We start from the raw sequence: 24267 nt of genomic DNA, 5'->3' as shown, positions 1-24267 counted from the left end.
ATTTGGTATTTGTGCATTCCTCGTCTACATGTGGTGGGCATAAACATAATTCAGTCAACAAGCTCTCATTTCAAGTTCATTATATGCTATGTCATCATCAAGTTTCACATGCTCCAGTTGTGATAATATGTGCTTAACAAGTTTACAGACTGGCAGGGCACAAACGTAAACAATAAAATTCTCACCCATCTCAGTTACGGCTTTATTTACTTCTTCCTCATACTCCTGTGATGAGCAAAAAGGTAAGGGATATGTAAATGTGTGGAGATTCATCCAGGGATCAATGAAGCATCATTTCTTTATGAGCTCATAGTCATCATTTCATTTCAGTTCTTATTTCATTTCAGTTCTTATTTCATTTTTCAGTTCTTATTTCATTACTTGTGTTTGGCAGTAATAGATATAGTCTAATAGTTACTAACTGCTATTATTATTTTTTTGCAGCGTTACTTGGTCCTATCAACAGTGATGACACCACAAGTGCTGCTGATATGGATTAGAAGATCAAGATTCAAGATTACAGAAGCACTGCTAGACTGCTAGTTGTTTTTTTTCCAGATTTTCTCATTTTCAAGACTTAGTGTGTGTCTGTGACTACTGCTACTTCTTTTTTAAGATTTTCAAGACATTGTTTGTTTGGTTTGCTATTAATATTGCTACTTATTAGTTGTTGCTTTGAGATATTGACAAATAGGTAAAAAAAACAGGTAAAAAACAGGGCAGTAGATTTTTTTTCCCCCCTGAAATGGAACCGGAACCGGTACCGACCGGAACCGGCCGGTCCCGAATGGAACTGGAACCGAGATACTCGGTACCGGTCCATTTTTTTGGTACCGAAGGGTGTAAGGTACATGTACTCGGTCTCGGCAAGAACCGAGCCGAACCGTACCGTGTGCACCCTTAATACTACTGTTACACTTGCATAATATTCATTGTGTATATTCCATTTATAATATATCGAACGAGTTAGACCATGGTTACCCATACATGTGCAACCCAGACATGGAAAAATAATATAAAACACATGGGTTTCGAAAATTTACCTTAGCGTTGTCCTTTTGGGTCCCCAGATTTCTTGAATAGAAAGAAAAAAAAATAAAGAAAGAAACTGTAAGGTGATTCTTTTCTAGAAAAATTGACCAAGTCCATTAATATAATAAGTAAGGTAAGAGAATACTTACAGGGGGGAAACCGTTGATAATCCGGAATTACCCAAGAACCGAGAACCGAAACCATTTTCCAGTAGCGAGTACCGGGTAAGGCAGGAGACAATGTTAACTCTCAAGCTAGGATATAGGTTTTACGCAGACCTGTCCGCTCCTTGCACAACCCACGCTAAGGTGGGCAATGTTAATCTAGAATTACCCAACACGTCAAAAATTGCACTGTTAAGTAACTAGATCACTCCATGCTGAACTGAATACGTAAAACAGTTGAGTTTCCCATTTTACATGCATACAGTGCACATAAAACACTTCGCTCCACAAATAAGAGATGTATCTTCTCTCCGGTTTTTGGAGGAATAGGTAATTTTATACCTTCAGACCACTCTCCACCTTTCAAATCATACAACCATATCTGATCCTCCAACACGGATATCATAATGTTACTAATAAAACACGACTCAATATTTCGAGGACTTTTTGAGAATCAATTTAGAAGAAGATCCATTAATCCATTTATTTGATGTGGTACAATATGTATAATAACGTGGTCCCTCAGTCCATATGTATAGCTATCTTTTTTCATGTGGTAACCAAATGAAGAGATCGATGAATTCGCTGGTAATCCATGAATCACACCGACTGCTGTACTTAAATATCCTCCTTTAGACAAAGCAAAATGTTCTCTGGATGTAATACTTCCACTACCAAAAATAATTGGGGTATGCCTAATAAGACAAAAACCAGGTTATTTTGAAGTAAAACATGCCACCCCTTAACCTTGTATATTCTAAATGGCTAATGTATTCTTGTTTAATTACCATTAAAAATTCTGATTAGTTTAATTAATTGAGTTTAGATGAATTAATCAAGTATATTAAAACTTATGAATTTAAGTTATCAAATGTTGTTTTTGATTGAACTCTTGTGGGAAGATTTTTGATGAAAAAAATCTGTTTTGAGATTATTTTTTTGCAATAGAAATGAAAACATACTAGCCAAACACTTTTAAAAACGGTATTGCGAAGCTGATGTGTGAAATCATACTCAAAATTAAAGAAAAACTCAACACTTTCAGTTATGAAACTATGAAAAGTCGACAGGGTCGACGAATGAAGAACATGCCGACTATATCTGGCCGACAAGGTTTACGGATGTATATCACGCCGACTATATCCGGCCGGCAAGGTCGGTGAATGAACAAGATGCCGACTTTATTATTTTTGATACACATGATACTGTTGTAAATGTGACACTAGTCGGCATGCTTATTGATTTTTTACCTTGCCGGCTACCTTATAGTCGGCAAGGTCCACAAAAAATACCTTACCGACTACAAGATTTTTGACAAACAGGGAAAGGTGTTACAAATGCATGATTAGTCGGCACTGTAAATGCTAATTTCAGAGATGATAAGTCTGCACGATATTCAACCAAGAAAGATGCCGACTAATACAAATCGGCAAGTTCGACAAAAGGATACCATGCCGACGGTTGATAAAAATGTTGAATCATACACGATTTGAGATTGGGTACAAAATCATACCCAATCTCAAAACCTGTATAATCCAAAAAAAAAAAATTCCTTCTTCTTTTGATTTGGATTCATAGTTAGAGTTTTGGAAAAAGATTTTGAAATTTTTTTAGATGTATTTTTGACGGGCTTGGTTTTTTTTTGAGACGATTTGATCTTTTAACACCCCTAGCATAATCTTACCAGGTTATAAGAAAAGCGTGGCTGCAATTAGGCGAACTTTTTTTTGTTTTTTTAAATAAAAAAGAAAATGAAGAAACGTTGGTTTTGTCTAGTGGACAGGATTGGAATAGGTGTTTTGACATCCGACGGTTAAGCTATGTTAGGTTTAGTGCTCCGTCTATATGAAAGACTGTCAAACCCAAGTGATGCCTCTTTGTCTCTCCCTATAGCTTTCTTATTCTCAAGCATTTGTGTTTCTGTATCTTTTGATTTTTCAATTAAATTTCAGTTCCCATCGTTTGAATCATTCCTGACGAGGTAATCTCTGTCTTTGAGATATTTTAGTTTTGTTTTGGATTTGGTTTCAATTGGATTTAAAAATTAAACTAGGTCTGCAAAAAGGGGGTTTTAAGATTTCTGATTTCTGATTTAGTTTTGTTGAATCTCATCATCTGATTTCTGATGTATATTTACAGGATGGCGTCTGTAGAGAAGAAAAATAGATTCAGATTTGCAGTACCGAAGAAAAAAACACACGGACTGGCAAAAGATATTACGAAGGGGAAGCAGGATTGGACCTTTTTGCTGTGCTATCCCAGTTCGGTTGCTTCGGATAGAATTGTTGGCAAGATCTTGACGGCAATTGAGGGGATCGGCTTGGACATCATGGGTAAGTATATTTATTTATCTTTAATTTTTTAATTTTCATGCATGCTGTTTGCCGTGCATTCTCAATTCATAGTTATTTGATTCTGTTTGTGTTTTCAGGGATGAGATTAATGTGCGCATCAGAAAAATTTCTTACTACACACTTCGACAGGGATGGTAGAAACCCTTGTCCCGGTGATTCTACGCGACATATTCTTACTCGCTTTCCATTTATTGCCATGATATTGGTAGGTGAAGGTGCTATTGAGAAGGCTCGTCAGCTTACATCAGAAGAATATGAATCATATTTTACCTGCGAAAAGGTTCTTCAGCTTACATCAGAAATATCAGTGACGAAAACACTTAACATTTGGGCGCCTGGCAGGTTATGTTCTTGACCACATTTAATATCTCTTATTTGGATTAGAATGTATAATTCTACTGCTTTCCTGTAGATAGTACTTCTAACTATTCAACACCACAATTTTTATCCAAAAATTTGGTGAAGTTGAGTCTTACTCTGACACAATGATGAATTGAACATTTTGTGTAACAGGCTACAAGCTTACACCAGTGATTCATTTAGAAGTGCAGTAAAAGATTATGAATTGTGGTTTGCTAGTGACTCTCTTTTCACCTGGAGAAAAGAAGTAGAGGCAAGTAAATACCTGGCATGTGCATTCCCTGATGGCACTTTATCTGGCCCAACAGACGATGTTAGGGAAAACATAGTGAAATTGGAGCACTATATTACCGTTCCACCGTAAGTTTCCTGTTCTAGTTATGAATTACAATATCTATTCCTTTTTTCCTGTCTCTCATTGTTTTGTCTAAAAGAGGGTCGGTAATAGGCGTGGCTAGCCATCGATAGACCAAAAGAGGGTGAAAGCAGTACCAAGATGATTGACCGCTTGGGAAATCCTCGTGTACCTTTGTTTTGTTGAAAACCAGCCATTTCCTCTGGAAAGGGTGAGCACAGTACCAAGATGGGCGACTGTCTGGGTGGTACTCGTGTTTCCTTTCTAGCCTACCCCAACTTTTTTGGGACTAAAGTCTTAGAAGAAGAAGCTTGTCACTGTTTTTGTCTTTACTCTGTTTTATATACTCTCAATATATAATTTCAGGAATTTCGCCGATATTTACTACGAGGAAGATCTTACATTCGTCCTAATTAGGCCTTTGGCTTTCGAAAAGCAATGCGTGGGTGAACTGGTATCCATTATTGAGCGTAATTCATTTTACACAAAAGGTTTGCAAATGTCTTTGATTTAATCTAGTTTATTGTATGTCTAGGTTGATGATGTAGTATTTTTGAAATTTGAGATCACAATTTGGTTTATGCAATCCTTTTATGTTAGGGTTAAAGCTGGTAAGAAAGTCTGAATTTCCTGACAGCAAGGCATGGCCTGCTTCGTCAAGTGGAGATGAGAAATGTGAATTTGGTATTGGTATCGCCATGCTTGTGTGTCATATTCTCCCACAGATACAAATAGTGAACGATGGAGATGGTTGCATATCCAATGACGGCAATACTGGGAAGATAAAAATTTGCAGGTAAAATATGTTTTACCTTTTTGGAGGTTTATTTTTGTACACAGAGTTGAGCTTCTCTTTCCTTCGTTGGTTTTTAGTTTGTGAAATGGTGTATTGGGTTGAAAAATATGTCTTTTTTGGAACAAATTGCATATCAACGGATACTGTTGGTTAAAGTACATGCCTGTGTTTCTGGTTTTTATGGGGATGCTTATTCATATCATATGTTTTTGGCAGCAACTTGATTTACCTAGGCGAGCCAGGGGATAAGACAATGATTCGTGAGTTTTTTGAATTTGGCGCTGTTTCCTGGGTGGATCCCGCTAGTGGTGCTAACTGCGGTGGTTATTTTGTGGCAACCTTGTCAAGCCTCCAGTTTGCATGATGTGCTCGTATTCATCTCATCTTTATGTGTATATATTCCATAGAATTAAAGGGCTTATCTGTTATGTTATGTTAGGAGAAAAATCAAATTCTCAGCATGATTAGCTCCTTTCCTTTACTTAAATGAGTTGTTTATGAAATTGTCATCCCCGAGTAATTTTGACTTGGTACATTCTCTATGAGGCCCTAGTGCCCTCCATTATTATTATTATTATGGTGACCTCCATTATTGGTGCGTGTTCAGGAGTTCCCTCATCGAACTTCCATTGTGCAATTTGTTTTGGCATTTACTTGGGTGTTAACACAATGATTCATCCAGTACTGGGTATCTTAGCCCGTACAATGCAATGGTGGAATGAAAAGGAGATCTGACGTACTGTGGATTCCAAATCAAGTGCTCTGAAGTCCAAGTCCTGGATTGCTAGTATGCTATTGTAAAGTCCAAGTCTGTTTTGCTTTGTAAATTCCAAACCTCTAATAGCAACTTTCCTAAACATTTTGTTATAGAATCCTCGATTTTTCAAACGAATGTTCCTCCACGTTTTATGTTGGGGTAACTGCATAACTGGAAATAAACTTTGTTAGTCGTCCGAGCTAGAATGCAGGCATTGCTACTAGCTTATCATAGGTATCACAAGAGTTGTTATTTTTCTTTGTGCATGACTAATGGCTCTGTAGTAGCAATTATTTGACAAATGCGTGTGGCACCATTCTAAGCACTGACGTACCGAAGAAATGGTCAAAAAAGAGTACCGAATCACCTCTCGGTCTTGACACGGTAAAAGAGATATCTACCTCATGATTAAGGAGGGAACACATGTAAAGCGAAGGCTACATCTAACAGTGGAGTTTAAATCGGGGGACAAATCATTAAATGTGATTGATGGAGCACGCGTAAGAAGCAGAATAATCGGGGGACAAAGCATTAAATATGATTGATGGAGCACGCGTAGGAAGCAGAATCGAATCATGGTGGGCCCAAGGGTGGAAGGTTCGTGTTGGGCGGACCAGTAGTATAAGGTCGAGGAACGTCGGATTCATTCTTGTCGGATAAGAAGAAGGATCAGACATTATGTACCAGGCGAGGATGCAAGCAAACTCTTCGGGTGATTATGGAATATGGTATCAAGCATCCGGAGCCTAGTTAGCAATTCGGGATTCGGCAAACGTACGGATTGGCAAACGTACGAGTATTATACGGTTTTGTAAAATCCAGATTCGGTCCAAAATTCGGTCAACGGGACGTGATTCGTCAGTAATTCGGAACGACATACGTACGTGTATAATTCGATTTATAAATGTGAGTTCGGCTCTGAAAATTTGGTATCTATATATAACAAATAATTTGTATTTATAAGGTCATAGACCAATTTTTATGCATATGTGTGAGTTATTTAAAGAAAAAATAAACTTAATATGATGATATTAATAATATATACAACATTAGTTATCCAAGAGGACGTCGTATGGTGGTTTAGATGCTTGGTTAGTGAGTTTGAGATCTCTCTCACCTTCACCTTCAAATCTCTTCAGTCGTTTTTGTTTCATAAAAATTACAACACGTCTAATATTCGGTCGTGTATGCTCGGGAGGCAGTAAAGCCCAAAAAGTGAAGTCTTTGAAAAGTAAAAGCTAAAGAATTTATGGGGAATTAAGCGGACGTATCATTCGGGATACGTAAAATTCGTGAACGATTCGCGAATAATCCGGGAATGCCACATAATACGCGACTTAGGTTCGGAGTTGCAAACGTACGCGAATAAGACGGTAAAATTCGTGATGCGGAAAAATTCGCGAATGATTCGCGAATCAATCGCGAACTTACTAACTAGGATCCGGAGAAGGTATCAATATTCACCCGATAAGATCATCAGATTTGATAGAATAAGACCAACACCGTAATCTAGTTGTATGAGCACCTTATCCTATAAATATACACCCTTGTGTTGAGAGAAAGGCAAGTGATTGTAAGTGAGTGAGTAAAGACCAAGTATTATTGAGAGATATCATCTTTGTAACTTCAAAGAAATAATAAGATCACCCTTTCATCCCCGTGGACGTAAGTAATTGTGGCGAACCACGTATATCTTGTATTCTTGTGTGCCTCTTTACTTGTTTATCTTGCTCTTCGTCTTGAATGTTAGATGTATGGTGTATTACTTCTTAAAACTACGAGCTCTTTTTGAAAATATGCAAGAGGATAGCAACACAGATGAGCCTATTGAGCAATCAAAGAAGGCTATGATGTCAGACCAATATTTTACAAGAGAAAATTTCATGATCACGACAGTTTGTTCAGCCTTTCTATAAGGGTGGATGCTTTGGTCGAAAAATTCTAAGATGTAACTTTTGTTTCTGCGTATTTCAATAAATTAGATAATTTGTCGATCAAAAAAAAGAATAAGGAAGCATTTTCTTCTTGCATTGTATCGACCCAAAATCACACTAATTGACATTTTTAGCGAACTGTTCTAATAAAGTTTGAACTTTATTAAAAACTACCACCAATGCCACCTTCGATACCTAGAAATAAGGTGTTTCAGTAGAGTAGATAAATTTGGTGGTGGTGATGGGGATCTGAGGAAGTTTGAACTTCTTATTTAAGAACCACCCCCGTCACTTTTTTAATACCCCAAAATTAATGTATTTCAGTAGATTAATCTTGGTGTGAACTTGACTCGACTAGAAAATGTATGTCAGTAGACTAGATAGTCTTGGAGGAGCTGATGATGTTTTTGTTGTGGGTATTAGGAATGCTGAGAGTACTCTACATGCAATTCAAGCAGGAAGAGGTATTGTTTTATTGTATGCCTGAGAATTGATGTGTTCTCATGATATGAAGAAAGTGTTTCAGAGAGAAAAACAATGAAAAATATTGTATTGAATGTGTAAGAAAACTTAATAAAAACAATACAAGGTTTTTCAGACATATTTAATGTGTCTGAGAGACTATTATAAAGACTATTGACTTTAGTAGTCAAAGTCATTTGACTTGACTTTGACTAACACATTCTATTCCTAATATCCTCCCTCAAACTGATAATCACAGACACTTATTAGTTTGAAAATACAGAACAAGGAGAAGTTTATAGAAAAAAAACATGTCTTGGAGAAACAATAACATAATCTGCTGAAGAAGATTAGCCAAGCAAAGCAATTTGACAGTCTTTATTTGCAGTAGTAGAAGACTCAGTTGAAAGCGAAGTAGATGCAGCAACAGACTCAGCAGAAAGCGAAGTAGAAGTAGATGTTGTACCATACTTGTCTTCAGTCAAAGAATAACCCAGTAGTTGTTGCAGAAGTAAAAGAAACACAGGAGCACACAGACCCTTGGTAAATAAATCTGCTAACTGATGTTCAGAAGTTATATGTTGAACTTGAAGAAAACCACTTGTAATCAATTCTCTGATTGCGTGATAATGAGTTTTTATATGTTTTGTCATGTAATGGGAAACATGATTAGCTGGCAGGTAAATGACACTTTTATTGTAACAATATAATGGAATAAGCAATGTCAATGAAATATGCAATTAACTGAATAAGGATGACAACCATTCTAACTCTGCACTAGCAAGTGATAAACTTTTGTATTCTGCTTCAGTTGTGGATCTAGAAACAATTTGCTGCTTTTTAATAGAACAAGATATTAAAGAATTTCCTAAGAAAATAGCATATCCTCTTGTTGATTTTGCAGTTTCTGGACAATTGCTCCAATCTGAATCAGTGTAAGCATATAACTATGTAATATCACCTTTCCTTAAAGCAACACCATAACCAACTGTACCTTTCAAATATCTCAAAATTATTTTAACTAACATCATATGCACATCTGTAGGTGCATGCATGAATTGATTAACATAATTTACCCCAAAACAAATATGTGGTCTTGTAATGCACAGGTATTGAAGAATGCCCACAATAGTTCTATATTTAGATGCATCAGCTAATAACACTCCTTCATTTACAGAAACTCTTGTCCCGTTAGCCACATGAGTACTACAAGGATTACATTCTATCATATTATCCTTAAATCCTTAAACTCTTGTCCCTTAAACTCAACTGTGTACTTCTTCTGAGTTAGCATAATTTCATTAGATGTTCTTAAAGCCTCTATACCTAAGAATTCCTAATTATTTTATTGCAAAATCAGAACTCAGAAATTGAACCAAATGATCAAGAAAATTATCTGAAGTACCAGTTAGAATAATGTCATCAACATAGAATCATCATATTGGTGCCAACATTATAGAAAAACATTGAAATATCAAAGACAGTTCTAACAAATTCATAAGAAAGTAATGAAGAACTTAACTTTTAAAACCAAGCCCTTGGTGCTTGTTTTAATCCATATAAACTCTTCTTAAGATGACAAACCTTGTGAGGAAATTATTTACTAACAAACCATGGAGACCGCTTCATGTAAACATTTTCTACTAAATCTCCATGCAAAAATGCATTTGACACATCCAATTGTCTAACAGGCCATCCTATGTTAACAACAATGCATAACACAACTCTAACTATTGTAGACTTAACTACAAGACTAAAAGTCTATCCATAGTCTATCCCATCTTGTTGGTTATAGCCCTGAGCAACTAACCTTGATTTAATTTTACATACAGTACCATTTGAATTCGATTTAACTCTAAATACCAATTTACATCCCAACATGTTCATATGAGGTTCTGGATAAACTAAATCCCATTTACCATTATTGTGTAATGCAGTATGCTCATCTTTCATAGATACTTTCCATCTAGGATCTTGCATAGCTTCTTTAAAATTCTTTGCTTCAGTAGGAGTATCAAGTAAAGAAAAAAAAAGTATTAGGCAAAGGATGTGTAACTGAATGATTCAAAACATGATCAGAAAAAGTTCTTGGTTTTGAAATACCACTTCTACACCTTGTAACAACAGTAGAAGAATGAACACAAGAAGAATTAGAAGTAGAAACTCCATCAATAGCAGAAGGAGTTAAAACAGAATTATTATGAAAATAAAATTCATTCTCAGAGGAAATTACATGCCTTGAGATGTAGGTTTTCTTAGAAACTGGATTAAAGCACTTGGAACCCTTATATAAAGTACTATAACCAATAAAAACACACTTAATAGATTTAGGAGACAAATTTATCAACTCTAGAATGACCCAAAAAAGGATAACAAATACAACCAAAAACCCTTAAGAAAGAATAATCTGGAAATTCATTATATAAAACTTGAAATGGAGATTTATTGCTAAGAATAGGAGTATGAGTCCTATTTATAAGATAGGTAGCAGCTAAAAAGGCATCATACCAATAATCCTTAGGACAAGAAGATATAAAAAGCAAAGTGTTTCCATTTTCAGTAATGTGTCTATGCTTTCTTTCAGCAAGACCATTATGTTCTGGAGTTTTGGGAAAAGAGATTCTTATTTGAATTCCAGATGATTCCCAAGAAAGTTTTTAAAACAAAACCCTTAACTAGCTCACTAGCACCATCAGTTTGAAAATATACTATCTTTGTTTTAAAAAGATTCTCAGTTAAGTTTTTGAAATGCTGAAAACACTGTAAAGCTTCAGTTTTAAGCTGCATTGGATAAATCCAATAGAATTTGCTAAAATCATCAATAAAGAGAATGTAATATCTATATCATGCCAATGAGGTGACAGGAGCAGGACCCAACTCATCACAATGAACTAATGCAAGTGCATAAGAAGCATGAGACAAAGATAATTGAAAAGGCAATCTCCTGCTTTTTGCAAGTTGACAAGGATGACATAAATAATTTGAAGCAGAAGAATTTGAAGATTTAAGAATAATTTTTTTATGAGTATGAAGGTTTTGAATAATCTTTAAAGATGGATGACCAAGTCTACTATGCCAAGTGTCTAAAGAATCCACAAGAGATGAAAAAGCAAACTGCATCATAGTAGAGGTGATTGGATATAAATTATTGATCATCTTTCCTTGAGCTAACAAAGCATGATTCTGTAAGCTTCTTATCTCATATCCAAAAGGGTCAAAAGTGATATAACAATGATTATCTCTTATAAATTTAGCTACTGAGAGTAGATTATGTCTCAAATCTGAAACATGTAAAACATTGTCTAGTCTAAATCTAGTCTTTTCTAGTATTGAGAATTGTACTACCAATAAGAGAAATAGATAGTTGATTACCATTGCCAATCATGACATGATATTTACCTTTGTAGTTAGAAGTATTTTGAAGCAAAGTTCTATCTCCAGTCATATGAATTGAGGCATTACTGTCAGTAATCCACACATTATTAGAAGTAGATGGCTCATCATTAATTGTAGCAGCATTAACATGAAGACATGTAAAAGCTTGCTGAGTAGAAGTTGAGTTACTAACTGCCCCAGTTGAACCACTTGCTCCAGTATCAGTATGTGCATAATGTGCTTAGTTAGAAGTATTTGCAGCTCCAGTTGGTGGTGGATGATACCTAAAGAAACATCTAGTAGCCAAGTGACCCTTTTTCTTACATATATGACAAAACATCTTTGAGTACTCAATGTAAGGTCTCCCATTAGAATTTGAACTTGATCCAGCATAACCATTTGAACTAGAGCCATGTTGATACTGACAATTTTTATGGTTTCCACCATTTCCATTATCATTTCTTCTGTTATAACCATTTGAATTTTTCTTGCATACATAGCAGTAGCATTTTGTTCATCATAGACATTAGTATGTTGATGTTGTCTTTCACTCAAAAATTGTTCATGAGATAAAAGTTTTGCTTTTAATTCACCAAAGTTGTATGATGTTTCTATGTTCTGTGAGGATATAAGAAACACGTCATATTCAGGACCCAAACCATTCATGACAAACATCATTAAGTCTACATCATTAAGCTTTTCTTCAATTGTAGCCAAATAATCAGCAATTGGCTTGATCTTTTGAAGATATACTACAATTAACTGATTACCCTTTCTAGTTCTATGTAATTGAGTTCTTAACATGCTCTTCCTAGCAAGATACTGAGTTCTAAAGCTAGTATTCAAGAAATCCCATATCTCTTTTGAAGTGCCAAGACCAAGAACATCACCACTAACAATTTCATTAAATGTTGCTTTAAGACATGTGGAAACAAACCTATCTAACTTTCTCCAAGAAACCCATTATGGATTAAGAGTTTGAACCCCATTAACAATTAACTTCTATGGTGGTTTTACTATCTCACCATTAACATATCCAAAAAGATCAGTAGAAATCAAAACTCCCTCGAATTGTTCACGCCATAATAAGTAATTGGATCCATCTTATTTCATGAAACAAACTTAGTGATGTTTGTAAAGAGAAGAGAACAAGAATTACCAGTTCCAGCTGAAGTCGACATTTCTCTCTGAGTTGAAGAACAAAAAAGATTTTATTTAATGGAGATTTGGAAATTGTGAATTGTTGTTGCTAGAGAGCGTTTCTTGATGATGATTTTGAGTTTTTGTAGTGTTGTTGTTCTTGATGTTTTTGTTGATTCGATTTCTACGTATGTTTCGATTATTTGAGTATTTTCCAGATCTTGTAAAGACCATAAAATTTTTGAATGAAAACCTAAAATTGATTTGGGAAAAATTGTTGAATTTTTATTACCCAGTTGACGAAAGTTGTTGTAAAAATTGTTGAGCAATTTGATTAGGATTGTTATCTAGTCTGATACCATGAGAATTGATGTGTTCTCGTGATATGAAGAAAGTGTTTCAGAGAGAAGAAAAATGAAAAATATTGTATTCAATGTGTAATAAAACTTAATAAAAACAATACAAGGTTATTCAGACATATTTAATGTGTCTGATTGACTATTACAAATATTATTGACTTCAGTAGTCAAAGTCAATTGACTTGACTTTGGCTAACACATTATCTCACCTCCTATAAAACACTAAGTAATATGAGCTCCCACGTGGCACGGTCAATGTACTCGGCCGAGATGCCGAGATACCGCCGATAATATCGGTTTCGGTGTTTCACCGAGATGCTGATATTGCCGGTATTAACCGATATTTCGTCGATATTGGTCGATATTTCACTGGTTTTCACCGAAATATCGTGTCTCAGTACTCGACCGATATTCACCGAAATCCTATATTGACTACATTGGCACGGTGAGTATGACACCCCCCCTCAAATCAAGTGATAAAATCTTTGAATTAGAACAATTCTGGAGAGGACAAGTGGCGGAACTCTATTGGGAGGTGCATTAAAATTTGAATTACACTCCTTTTACACCCTATATTTAACTGGACGTTAGTAACACCGTTAGCGAAAACGTGGGTATACTACACTTATGTGAGTATTTACAACTAATTAATTACTTACACTTGATTTACACCAAATACTTAACTGGACGTTACTAACGACAGTTAGGTAGACAATACTTACACCATCAAGGTCAAGACTTTTCTGATCAAACTTACGATGGCAAGTCCATAAACAAGAGATATTTATAGTTCACAAAGAGGTTTGGTTGTGGTGTTCATCAAATCAATCACTAAATAAGTGGTCTTTGTTCTACTAAAGGTACATGAGTTATTCTTCTTTGCTAAAGTCGTAATAACAATTCGTGATTGAGACAAAGCTTTCGGAAACAAAAATTTTCCTTGGAGTTAGCTGCTGGTTTGGATTAGCGAAAAAGGTACACAAATTCCTCTAAACCCGTATGCAATTTTTATTTGACATCTATGAACATAAAGTTGGATTTTGATTATAATTGTGATGAAGTTTTTGTTATATATTTGGTGAATGTTTGTAATGAGTTTTATGAGATTAATGAGTAATGTGAGTCATTGGGTTTCGGTCTAGTTCGACTTTACAGGGAATTTTAGCAAGAAAAATATGTGACATAGTTATCTCCATCACCAGCTTAGACAACGAATATCAAGTGTTTGTAATAATGCCTAACTCATAAGTTTTTCACCAAAAGTTGTTGCTGTAATCAATAGTTTTAAATGTTGTTGCCATGGGCTGTGTGGTTTAGTTATGGTGGTTGTTCTTGGTAGATTAAGAAGGTTTCGTAGCAATTAAAACAACCAAGAACATTGTTGTTAAATATAACTTCTTTGGTTAACTCATTCATTTTTTTATATAGCCGACATTGTGGAGTTGAAGCTAAGAATTCTAAACTTTGGTTGTTTTCTTTTATCATTCTTGCTTAATTACCAGGTTAGAGAATGGTCATGCAGTAGATAGTTTAGGATGGCTTCCGTGTCCTAATATGCTTTTAGTGGTGAACCGTAACGAGAAAATATGTTATTATGGCTTTCTCTATATCTTATTAGTCTTCCATTATCTCTTACTATTATGTTGTGAGTCTTGTGACAAATTGCAAGGAGAAAATAGTACTTTTGAACTTTTAAGCTTCCTACATAAAGCTTATAGCCAACCCAAACAACCTGGTGGAAGACGATGGACTCCCTTATTAAGAAGGGTTATGCAGGGAAGCAAGTTAAATGGTTAGATTAAAAGCACCTTATTTAGACTGTATCGCCACACTATTTTTGCACACTTGGGGAGTGAATTGAGAAGGTGAAAAATAAGAAAGAGTGGATGAGAGAGTGGTGGTGGGGTTGTGGCATCTGGTAGAATTGGTGATACACTAACTCTGAAGTCTAAAGTCCCTTGGAATTTTAAGAGAGGAAAATGCTACTGAATGTTAGTGCCAGAGTAAGCCTTGATATTTTCTCGATGCTTTTATTTTTTGCATTTGATAGTTTCAAGAGCTAACGCATCCAAGTGAATTTTTCTTTTGATAGGGTTGGGAGCAATGATAGCAAGTCAAGTTGTCCCATTGTTGTTGCACTGCTGGATTTCGGGGTTCAAACCCTATTAAACCATTCCCATAAACTATGTCAGAACTCAGAATAATAAAATTTCTCGGGGAAGAAATTTCCAAAAAAAAAATGCATGGGAAAAATATTTATGTTGGAAATAAGAAAGTGGAAGTATTTATACTTATGTCCATAATACTTATATAATAAGCTCTAGAAAATCAAGGTGACCAAATTGGTGGTACAAAAAATTCAGCCATATTATTTTTAATAAATAAAAAATTTTGATTAAAAAGTGGCACAAAATCCCAAAATCAAATAATAATGAGTAAAGAGTCGTGCTGTAACGAGGTTACCCTCATGACAACCACTATAAGGGTGCGCATCCTAGCCCTTGGATATGATAAGATAGATACACACAAATCCCGAGACATAATTTTAAAATAAAAATACATGTATTATGTTTTATTAAATTTAAATCTATGTATTTCATTTTATTAGCTCCCAGCAGTTTTAATCCATGTATAGTTTTCATTTGCTCTAAGTTCCTAAACCTAGCTAATACAATTTCATTCCTTTATTTGCGTTCAAAGATGGAAGAAGACGCGGCAACAACTTTGAAGGGATTAGTCAAATAATTTGTGTAGTTACGGACGCTAATAATTGAACAATCATCTGAATCTTCAAGAACAACCAGTGGAACTTGTTTTTATCGTTTGGCTTAATTTGTTAATAGGTTGGTAGCGATAGGTTAGTGGTTTTTAACTGTGCGGCAATTTTTAATTTCCAAGTCACAGACAAACATAACGAAATTAATCGAAAAAACTAGGTTTGATATTTAGGGATTTTTTTTCCTATATTCGTTTAATCAATTTGGCATCATGAATACTATTCATATTCGGTCTAACAATAAGTCATATATAAAATGATAATCAGTTCGTCAAGACTGTATACAACAATATAATTTTAATTCAACAAAGAAAATTAAAGAACTATCTAGAAATAATTCAAATAAACAATTATTTTTTACTTTTTAGATTCTGCATTGAGATGCGTGTATATCTATCATCATGCAACGGTCGGGAAGTGCACCCTTATGTTGGTTATCACGAGGGTCCTCGTAAACTCGTCACAGCACGACTCAATGAGTAAATATAGTTTTATTATTTTTAAAAAACCCAAACATGCCATTTTTATCTTTATTTCCTTTTCTTTTTCTTCTCTCCTTTATTATTTCTTCTGCCTCCTTCACTCCCCCACCAGCAGCGACAAAGATATATCTCGACGAACACCAACAGCAACACCTCCGTCACCACCAGTATCAACACCTCCGTCTCTTCCACGAAACCTCTGTCTTTTTTTCTGCTATTTTTATGCTCAAATCTATCACCAACAGTAACTCCGCCACCACCAAACCAGTTATTATGTCCATATCCGTCACCAACAACACCTCGATCTCCTCCAAGAGCACCTCCTTCTTCTTTTTTTCTACTTTTATGTTCAGATCTATCACCAACAGTAGCTTCGCCACCATCAAAACAGTCGTTGTGTCCAGATCCGCCACCAACATCACCTATGTCTCCTCCATTAACATCATCATCACGTTCTTCTCTTTCTACATCCTGATTTTTCATTAACAACACCGCTCCTCTTACTTTTGTTTTTTCCCACCACCACATGTCAGATCCACCACCAGCACTATTTCTGCCTCCTCCTTCTATCATCTAAAACCACCAACAATACCTTCAAATCGGACACCAACAACACCTCCTCCTCATTTTATCATCTAAAATCAACACCAGTACTTGCATATCTGCTACCAACAACACCTCCGCCTCATCATTCAATCCTCTACAGTCACCACCACCACTACTACCTTCTGATGTTTCATTACCAACAAATAATGCTACATATTCATCATTGAAATTAATATTTTGCTGGGGAAATTACAGATTTATGATGAAACCAAAATTGGTTTCATCATATTCTAACAGTTTTGGTTGTTGAAAACAGTAAACTAGTGATGAAACCTTGGTTTCATCATAAACTTGCCTATTTTCCATCATAAAACCAAACCAAATTTTGGTTTCACCTGATTTTTACCTAGTTTATTTTTCCCTAACTTGGAAGTCTTCGTGTTTGGTTTCGTCATTAAAGTTGTGTTGGTGAATGGAAATAAGGTTTCATCGTATCTTTTTCATTTTATTGAATATTGATCTTTATGAAACCAATTTTTGATGGCGAGACACAGGTGAATTGTTTTTTGTTGAAACTAGTTTTAGTTGAGTAGGTAATGGTATTGGTGGTTGTGGTGTTGGTGGTTGTGGCGGCGATGGGGGTAGTGCAATTGACGGTGGTGGTATGTTTCATCTTATTGTGTTTCATTTTTTATTCTTTCTTCCTTCTCCTTTATTTTATGATAAAACCAAATTTGGTTTCACCTGATTTTTTCCTTATTTATTCTCCCTGACTTGGAAGTCGTCGTGTTTGGTTTCATCATTGAAGTTGTGTTGGTGAAACGACAATATGTGGAAAAATGATGAAACCACCGGGGGTGGTGGTGGTCGGTGGTGGTGGTGGTTGGAGGAATAGGTGGTTGTGGTGGTGGTTGTCGGCGGCGATGGTGGTGGTGGCGGCGTGGTGGCTGTCGGAGGCGGCGGCGGTGGTTTGACGGCACCAAATCAGAAATCCTAAGCGACTGGGCGTAGCAAAGCCCCGTGACACCAAATAAAAATGCACAATGGGGCGAAGCGATGCCACATCACACCAATTCAAAAATATGGTTAAAAGTAAAAAAAAAAATGATGGTAAATAGTTTTCGTGTTCGCCCGATGCGAAGCACGGACATAAAATCTAGTATCCCTAATAATATCGAGGCTAAGACGTTACAGTTACTACTCCAGCTTTCGTTTCAAGGTACTGCTAGCAGATATGAAAATGTCCAAAATTTTATGTTGCAACTCTCAATCAAATGAAGATGGGTAGCGTATGCATACAATATTTGCAGATGATATCCATTAATCACCTGTTATTTGCAGATGATTGTATTCTATTCTTTTATGCTGATCAATCGAGTATTGAGCAAGTACAAAAATGTTTGCAGGAATTTTGCAACATTTATGGTCAGTTAATCAATTTCTCTAAGTCATCGGCTTTCGTCACGGGTGAATTATCTGAAGAAGAAAAAATGTCTATTAGGCATACACTTGGAGTGAAACAACTTAGTACCTCAGATAAATATTTGGGGTTACCTATTCTTTTAGGTAAATCTAAATCTACTTCCTTTAAGTCAATTCAAGATTCTTATGGTAACAGGTTCCAAGGTTGGTGCTCTAAAACTCTCAATCAAGCATCTAGATCAACACTTGTAAGATCAGTCCTTAATTCAATTCGAACCCACTATATGAGCAGTTTTAGGTTACCCAAGAATGTTATTCATAAACTGGATTCAGCTCAAAGGAAGTTTTGTTGGGGTCACAAAACTGATCGTGGGTTAAATATGGTTGAATGGAATGCCTTATGTATCCTCGTAAATGAAGGAGGTTTATCTTTTAGGAATCTGGAAATATTTAATCTAGCTCTTATCATCAAATTGGCCTAGAGATTATGTACGGAGGAAGACAAACCATGGGTACATGTCATGAAGGCTAAATATTCTCCTTATTTTAGTTTTTTTTCATGTACAAGAATCCCCTTATAATTCTTCGTGGATTTGGAAGGGTATTCAAGAAGGCTTATTTTATGTAAGGAAATTTCATAGATGGGATGTGAGAGATGTACGTAGTATATTAATTTGATATGATAAGTGGGTAATTGGTCTTGATTCTCCTCCAATACCAAAAGAAACATTTAGAGAACCGGCTACATTAGTTTTTGTTTCTGACTTGATGTTACAAAATCCTAGAAGATGGAACTCTCACTTATCCTTGATCTTTTTCCAGAGGACACAACTCAATTAATTCTTAGAATGAATCTAGTTCAACATGGTCAAGGTAAACTAATTTGGGAACCAAGTAGAAATGGTATCTTTTCTATTAAGTCTACTTATAAAGCTTTAATGAGTCTGTCGAATGAAACTCACCTGAGAACTCCAAACAACCCACAAGTTAACTGGAAAAAACTGTGGAAATCCCCAGTGTCGCAAAAAATTAAGTTATTTGTATGGAAATGTCTAAAACATATAGTTCCAACAAGACTCGAACTTAGTAGTTATATGAGTAATATAGATACCACTTTTCCCAGATGTTTGCAAGTTGAATAGTCATTGCATCACATGCCAGTTCAATGTGATTATTCCAGGTCTGTTTGGTTGGCTATGAACATAAATATAGCTTCAGTTCAGATTCAAGATATTGATATTGCTGTTTGGATAGCTAGTTGGTTTAATGATTCAGGTTCTCTCTCTTTGGAGGATAATCAAAGATGGTTACTGACTCTAATGATCACTGCATGGTACATTTGGAAAAATCGCTGCTCAAAGATCTTTCAAAATAAAAATCAAAATATCCTCATAACTGTTTCTTCAATTTAGAATATGGTGCAGAGATGTTTATTTAATACTACTTCATCAAAGATTCTTAGAATTCAAACCTGGTCTCCTCCTCCTTCACATGTGTTCAAAGTTAATGTGGATGCTTCATTTGATCCTTATTCTTCTGAATTTGCAATTGGACTTATAATTCGTGATTCAACAGGTCAACGATAGGTGCCAAATATTGCATTATTTCTTATCATTTTATTGGCACTTATCCCATTTTGCATACCATTAATTCGCTTTTTGTAATGAATTCTGTATTTTACTCTCCTCAAGGATAAATACTTAATACTGTTTAATTTTGTATTTTTAGGTTCTAAATAAAGACCGGATGAGTTGCGGAGCGAAAAGAGCAAAGACACGGGAGAAAGACGACAGAAACTCTGGCAGAAAAGAAGTGAAGAATGTGGTATGGAAGACCCAAAATAGAAGTGGGCTTGAAAGAAGAAAGAATTGTTCTTAAATAAGAATCTGGGCTTAGCATTTCCAAGCCCAAAATTCTAAACCCAAGCTCTAAACCCAAACCCATTCTTCTGTAGCCGTCCGATTCGATCCATCTCAGAAATCCTACGGAGTTGTTTCGATATTCATCATATTTCGATACGTCTGACTCACACCATAGAACCTAATTCTAATCTTAACCTTTGGATTCATCCATCATCTTCGAATCCAACGTATTATCCTCGCTCTAAGCATCAAACTCGATGATCCGCCTCACACTAAAAAACCTAACCCTATACCCATCTAACCAAACAACCCCTAATCAAACTATCATCGACCTCACCTTCTTCCCCTCCTCTCTGCAACATCTCCTCCGCCACCAACTCCACTGCCTCCGCCTCAACCACCACCACGCCTCTTCTACGAGCCATCATGGCTATTCTCAATCAATACCCATCATTCCCCTACCTCTCTAGCACTCATTACATCAACTTCTCCATCCTTTCTCTCACTGAAACCCTAGGATTAGAAGTTGATGAAATAAGTTGCAATAGAGAAGCAATCAGAGCAGGATATGGAGCAATTGGAGCAGTAGCAGCATGGGTCGAAGAAGATTGAATGGATATCAGCGTATTATGTGAGTTTGATTTCACTTTTTCAGAAACCCTAATTTCTGATATTTGGGGATTTTTAGGGATTGTAAGTATAAATTGGGTATTTGGGTGTGTAATTGGGTATGACCGGATTAGCCGGTGCACCCACTGTAGTTTTTAGGTTTAGTTTTTATTTTGTTTCAATTCCAATTTCTTCAACTTTGTAACAGTGCATGTTCTTCCCCAATTTGTTTATCATGTTCTTGTTTGAGTATCAATGTTAACATACATGATATTTAACATCTCTATCATGTTGTAGTTCTTTTGCTAGGTGTTGATGAAGCCTTAAATTCTTAAGCCACTGAATTCATGGTTGTAATTGTATCTTGTAGATTTAATGCTTAAGGTTATTAGAAGCATCTAGGCTTTAAACCAACATTGAGTTGAACTTTAATTAGCCAACTAATGTTAGGATTAGAGAACTCTAGGTGTTATTCTCTTTAATCTATCAATATGAACCCTGGAACAAATGCAAGCTAGAACTTGTCATCCCTGTCTGATACCAAAGGGACAAGAACAATAGGAACCATTATGCTTTAGCTTAGTGTTGAAGGTGGATTCAAGACCTTAGTATTCCCCCAAATCCTTATTTAGTTAGCTTTTATTCACTGTCACTTGTAGATTTCAGCTAGGAAACTAAAGAAACTTAGCATTACACCCACCTTGTCCCTGTGGACTTACCTTGCTTGCTTACTGTCTACTCTAGACCCTGTATACTTGCAGGTTTAATTTAACAATAGTTTTAGGTTTACTTTCCTAGCTCTATCAGTCAATGCTAACCCATTAGAGGGAGATTCTTCGATGGAGGAATAGATGCTGAGCAGGTTGAAAGTCTAGCCATGAAAGAAGCTATATTGTGGGCTAGACAGTGTCAACTGCAATAAGTTACTTTTGAAGGAGACTGTCCTAATGTAATTAGCTCTATCAAGCAGGACATTCCTGCAGTTCACTGGATGAATCAGTGGATTGTAGATGAAATAAGACATCTACTGAATACTTTTTCTTGGTTTTCTGTTAGTTATGTAAAAGATCAGCGAATAATGCTTCTCATGTTATCGCAAACTTCTCTAGGTTAGGTAGATCTTCTTTTGATTACACTAGCAACTTTCCAGATATATTTGTCAAACTATAAAAGAAGATCAACTAACTATGAATGTAAGTTAATCTTCGTAATATTTGATTTTTCGCATCAAAAAAAATGCATACAATATTATAAGTGCAAATTTGTGCACCCCTCTTAAACCAGGGTGCACATTCCTCCCCTCCTGATTGGAAGGAATAACTAGGGGAAACTAGATATTGAATTTGTTTTTTTTTTGAAAGATATTATTTTCCCGCGGATTGTAAGACTACTAGTTTTTACTCTGAAAAAACATTTGACCCCTGCTTATTTTCTCCATTGAATCAACTATTTCAGTGCAGTGTGTTCACTTTTGAATCACAAGCCCTCTTGGCTTATAAAGAGAAAAGCATGAGCCCTTCGTTTTCTCTGGTTGTTGATAACTTTCATGCCAGTAAGGAAGATTCTGGTTGAATGTTAATTAATCAACATTCAAAATGAATAAAAATAAGACCCAAAGCTTAAATCTTTGATCAGTAGCCATTGCAATGTTTTCCCCTAACTTTAATATGTATGTATCTAATTTCAGAATGTTAAATCAAGGTTCGATATATGATTATTAATCAACATCCATCATCAGATCCAATCTATGGGTGTCAATGTGATTGATAAAAATTAATCCAACGAAACCAACAATTAAATCATGTGTTAACAGAAATTTACTATTAAAAAAAATTGATGACGGAGAATGTTTATTTCTTCTCTTTGTTTAGCAAACATGGTGGTAAAGTGTTTGGGGAAGAAAGTAATGATCCCATCGAAATAAGAAAAAGAAAGAGAATTTGAGTCATTAAAAATAAAATCAGTGGAAATTTGTGTTAAAAATGGAAAATAAGGATTAAAAAGAAAAAACTAAAACCACTATCCAGTTTCTTTCCATTATTCCTTCCGATAAAAAAAGGGAGGAATGTGCACCCCGGTTTTGGAGGTGTGCACAAATTTACACTTTAATATTATATCCAAGGTTTTGTTAAACATTTGCTGATACAATATCCATTTATGTTTAAAATTCAACAAAAAATGCCGAATATATATATATATATTGGGCTTTTGTTTGTGTATAGTTATTGTTATATATCTGAAACTCTCATGTGTTGTAATTGACACGAACGAATATTTTGAAATCTAAAACCTCTTTTATTGTTTGCAAATTCACCATCGTTCTCAGAACTTATAATGTTATTATTGTTCATTCCTTGCTCACTGGGGCAAAGATGAACCACACCTACCTCTATGTTTTGGTCCCGATCTCCAGCTTGTTTTCTGCCAACCGTCGATACAAGACTTAGAAGCCGTTGAGGCTTTAGCTCATAAAATTAATAAAATAAAAATATACAATCGATGTATATGTCAAATTTAGATAAAGCAACTCATTGGAAATTTAGCTCATGCCTGCAGGTGAAGTTGTAACATAGACTGCCAAGATGAATCATGATTTTGGGCATACATGAATCTTATTAGGCATACAAAATATTAGTTCTAACTTGGGTGATCTTATAAGGTGTACCCTATGAGTAGTTCAATTACCTATATATCCTTAAATCTTTTAAATTACTAAAATCAAATAACACCAAAATCAGTTTCATTATTCAACCCCTCTTCTTCTTCTTCCTCCTCCGCAGCCGAATTGTGACTAGTTCGACTTAAAATATCTTGAACTTTCATGCCGAACTGTTCATATACACGTACAGGAAGTTTTTGTGAAGAACAGATCGGCTCAAAACATAACTTAATTTCGAGCCGAACCCAGCACTACAGGTTTCGGCTTATACGACATTCTAAATATGTGTCGGAACAGTAACAAATATTTATCCAACAATTTTATTTATCCAACAAATTTTAACTGTAAGCTCGGCTTATACGACATTCTAAGTATGTGCCGAACCAGTAACAAATATTTACCCAATAATTTTCAATTGTAAGCTCGGCTCATACGATTTTCATTATATAAGCCGAACCTTTAACATTGTTTATTCCAGAACTTTCAGGAGTAGGTTCGGCTTGAAATTAAAATTTCATATAAGCCGAACTAGTGTCTAGCAAATGGGTTGAAATTGGAACATATATGTTCGGCGAATGCTGTAACAGTTTCAGTGAGCCGAACCATTCATCAATTGGTTGGTTCGGCTCATAGATTTAAGCCGAACCTCAACCTGGTTCGCCGAACCATGAAGAATAAACCTAAAATTTTCATAATTTCGAGCTATAGAAGTGAGATTGAGCATAAGATATAAGTGTACATGTGTATTAGAAGAACTGGGTTCCTCATATATGTATTCAACATCTGGATTTGGCTCATAAAAATCATCATTTTGAGTTTGTGT

At 35.5% G+C, this 24267-nt stretch overlaps 1 protein-coding gene across 1 annotated transcript; it reads left to right on the top strand.

Moving 5' to 3' along the window:
* The first annotated feature begins 2985 nt into the window (after positions 1-2985).
* Positions 2986-5667, top strand: LOC113311014. The gene is made up of 7 exons (XM_026559847.1): positions 2986-3177; positions 3336-3529; positions 3628-3892; positions 4064-4270; positions 4632-4756; positions 4866-5061; positions 5278-5667. Exons 1-7 carry the CDS (start codon positions 3017-3019, stop codon positions 5423-5425), a joined length of 1296 nt encoding a protein of 431 aa, XP_026415632.1. The 5' UTR covers positions 2986-3016; the 3' UTR covers positions 5426-5667.
* Positions 5668-24267: the final 18600 nt, after the last annotated feature.

The sequence above is a fragment of the Papaver somniferum genome, chromosome 9, assembly GCF_003573695.1.
Source record: "Papaver somniferum cultivar HN1 chromosome 9, ASM357369v1, whole genome shotgun sequence".
Classification (NCBI taxonomy): domain Eukaryota; kingdom Viridiplantae; phylum Streptophyta; class Magnoliopsida; order Ranunculales; family Papaveraceae; genus Papaver; species Papaver somniferum.
The sequence above is the reverse complement of the archived record's forward strand: the minus strand, read 5'-3'. Positions and strand labels throughout refer to the sequence as shown.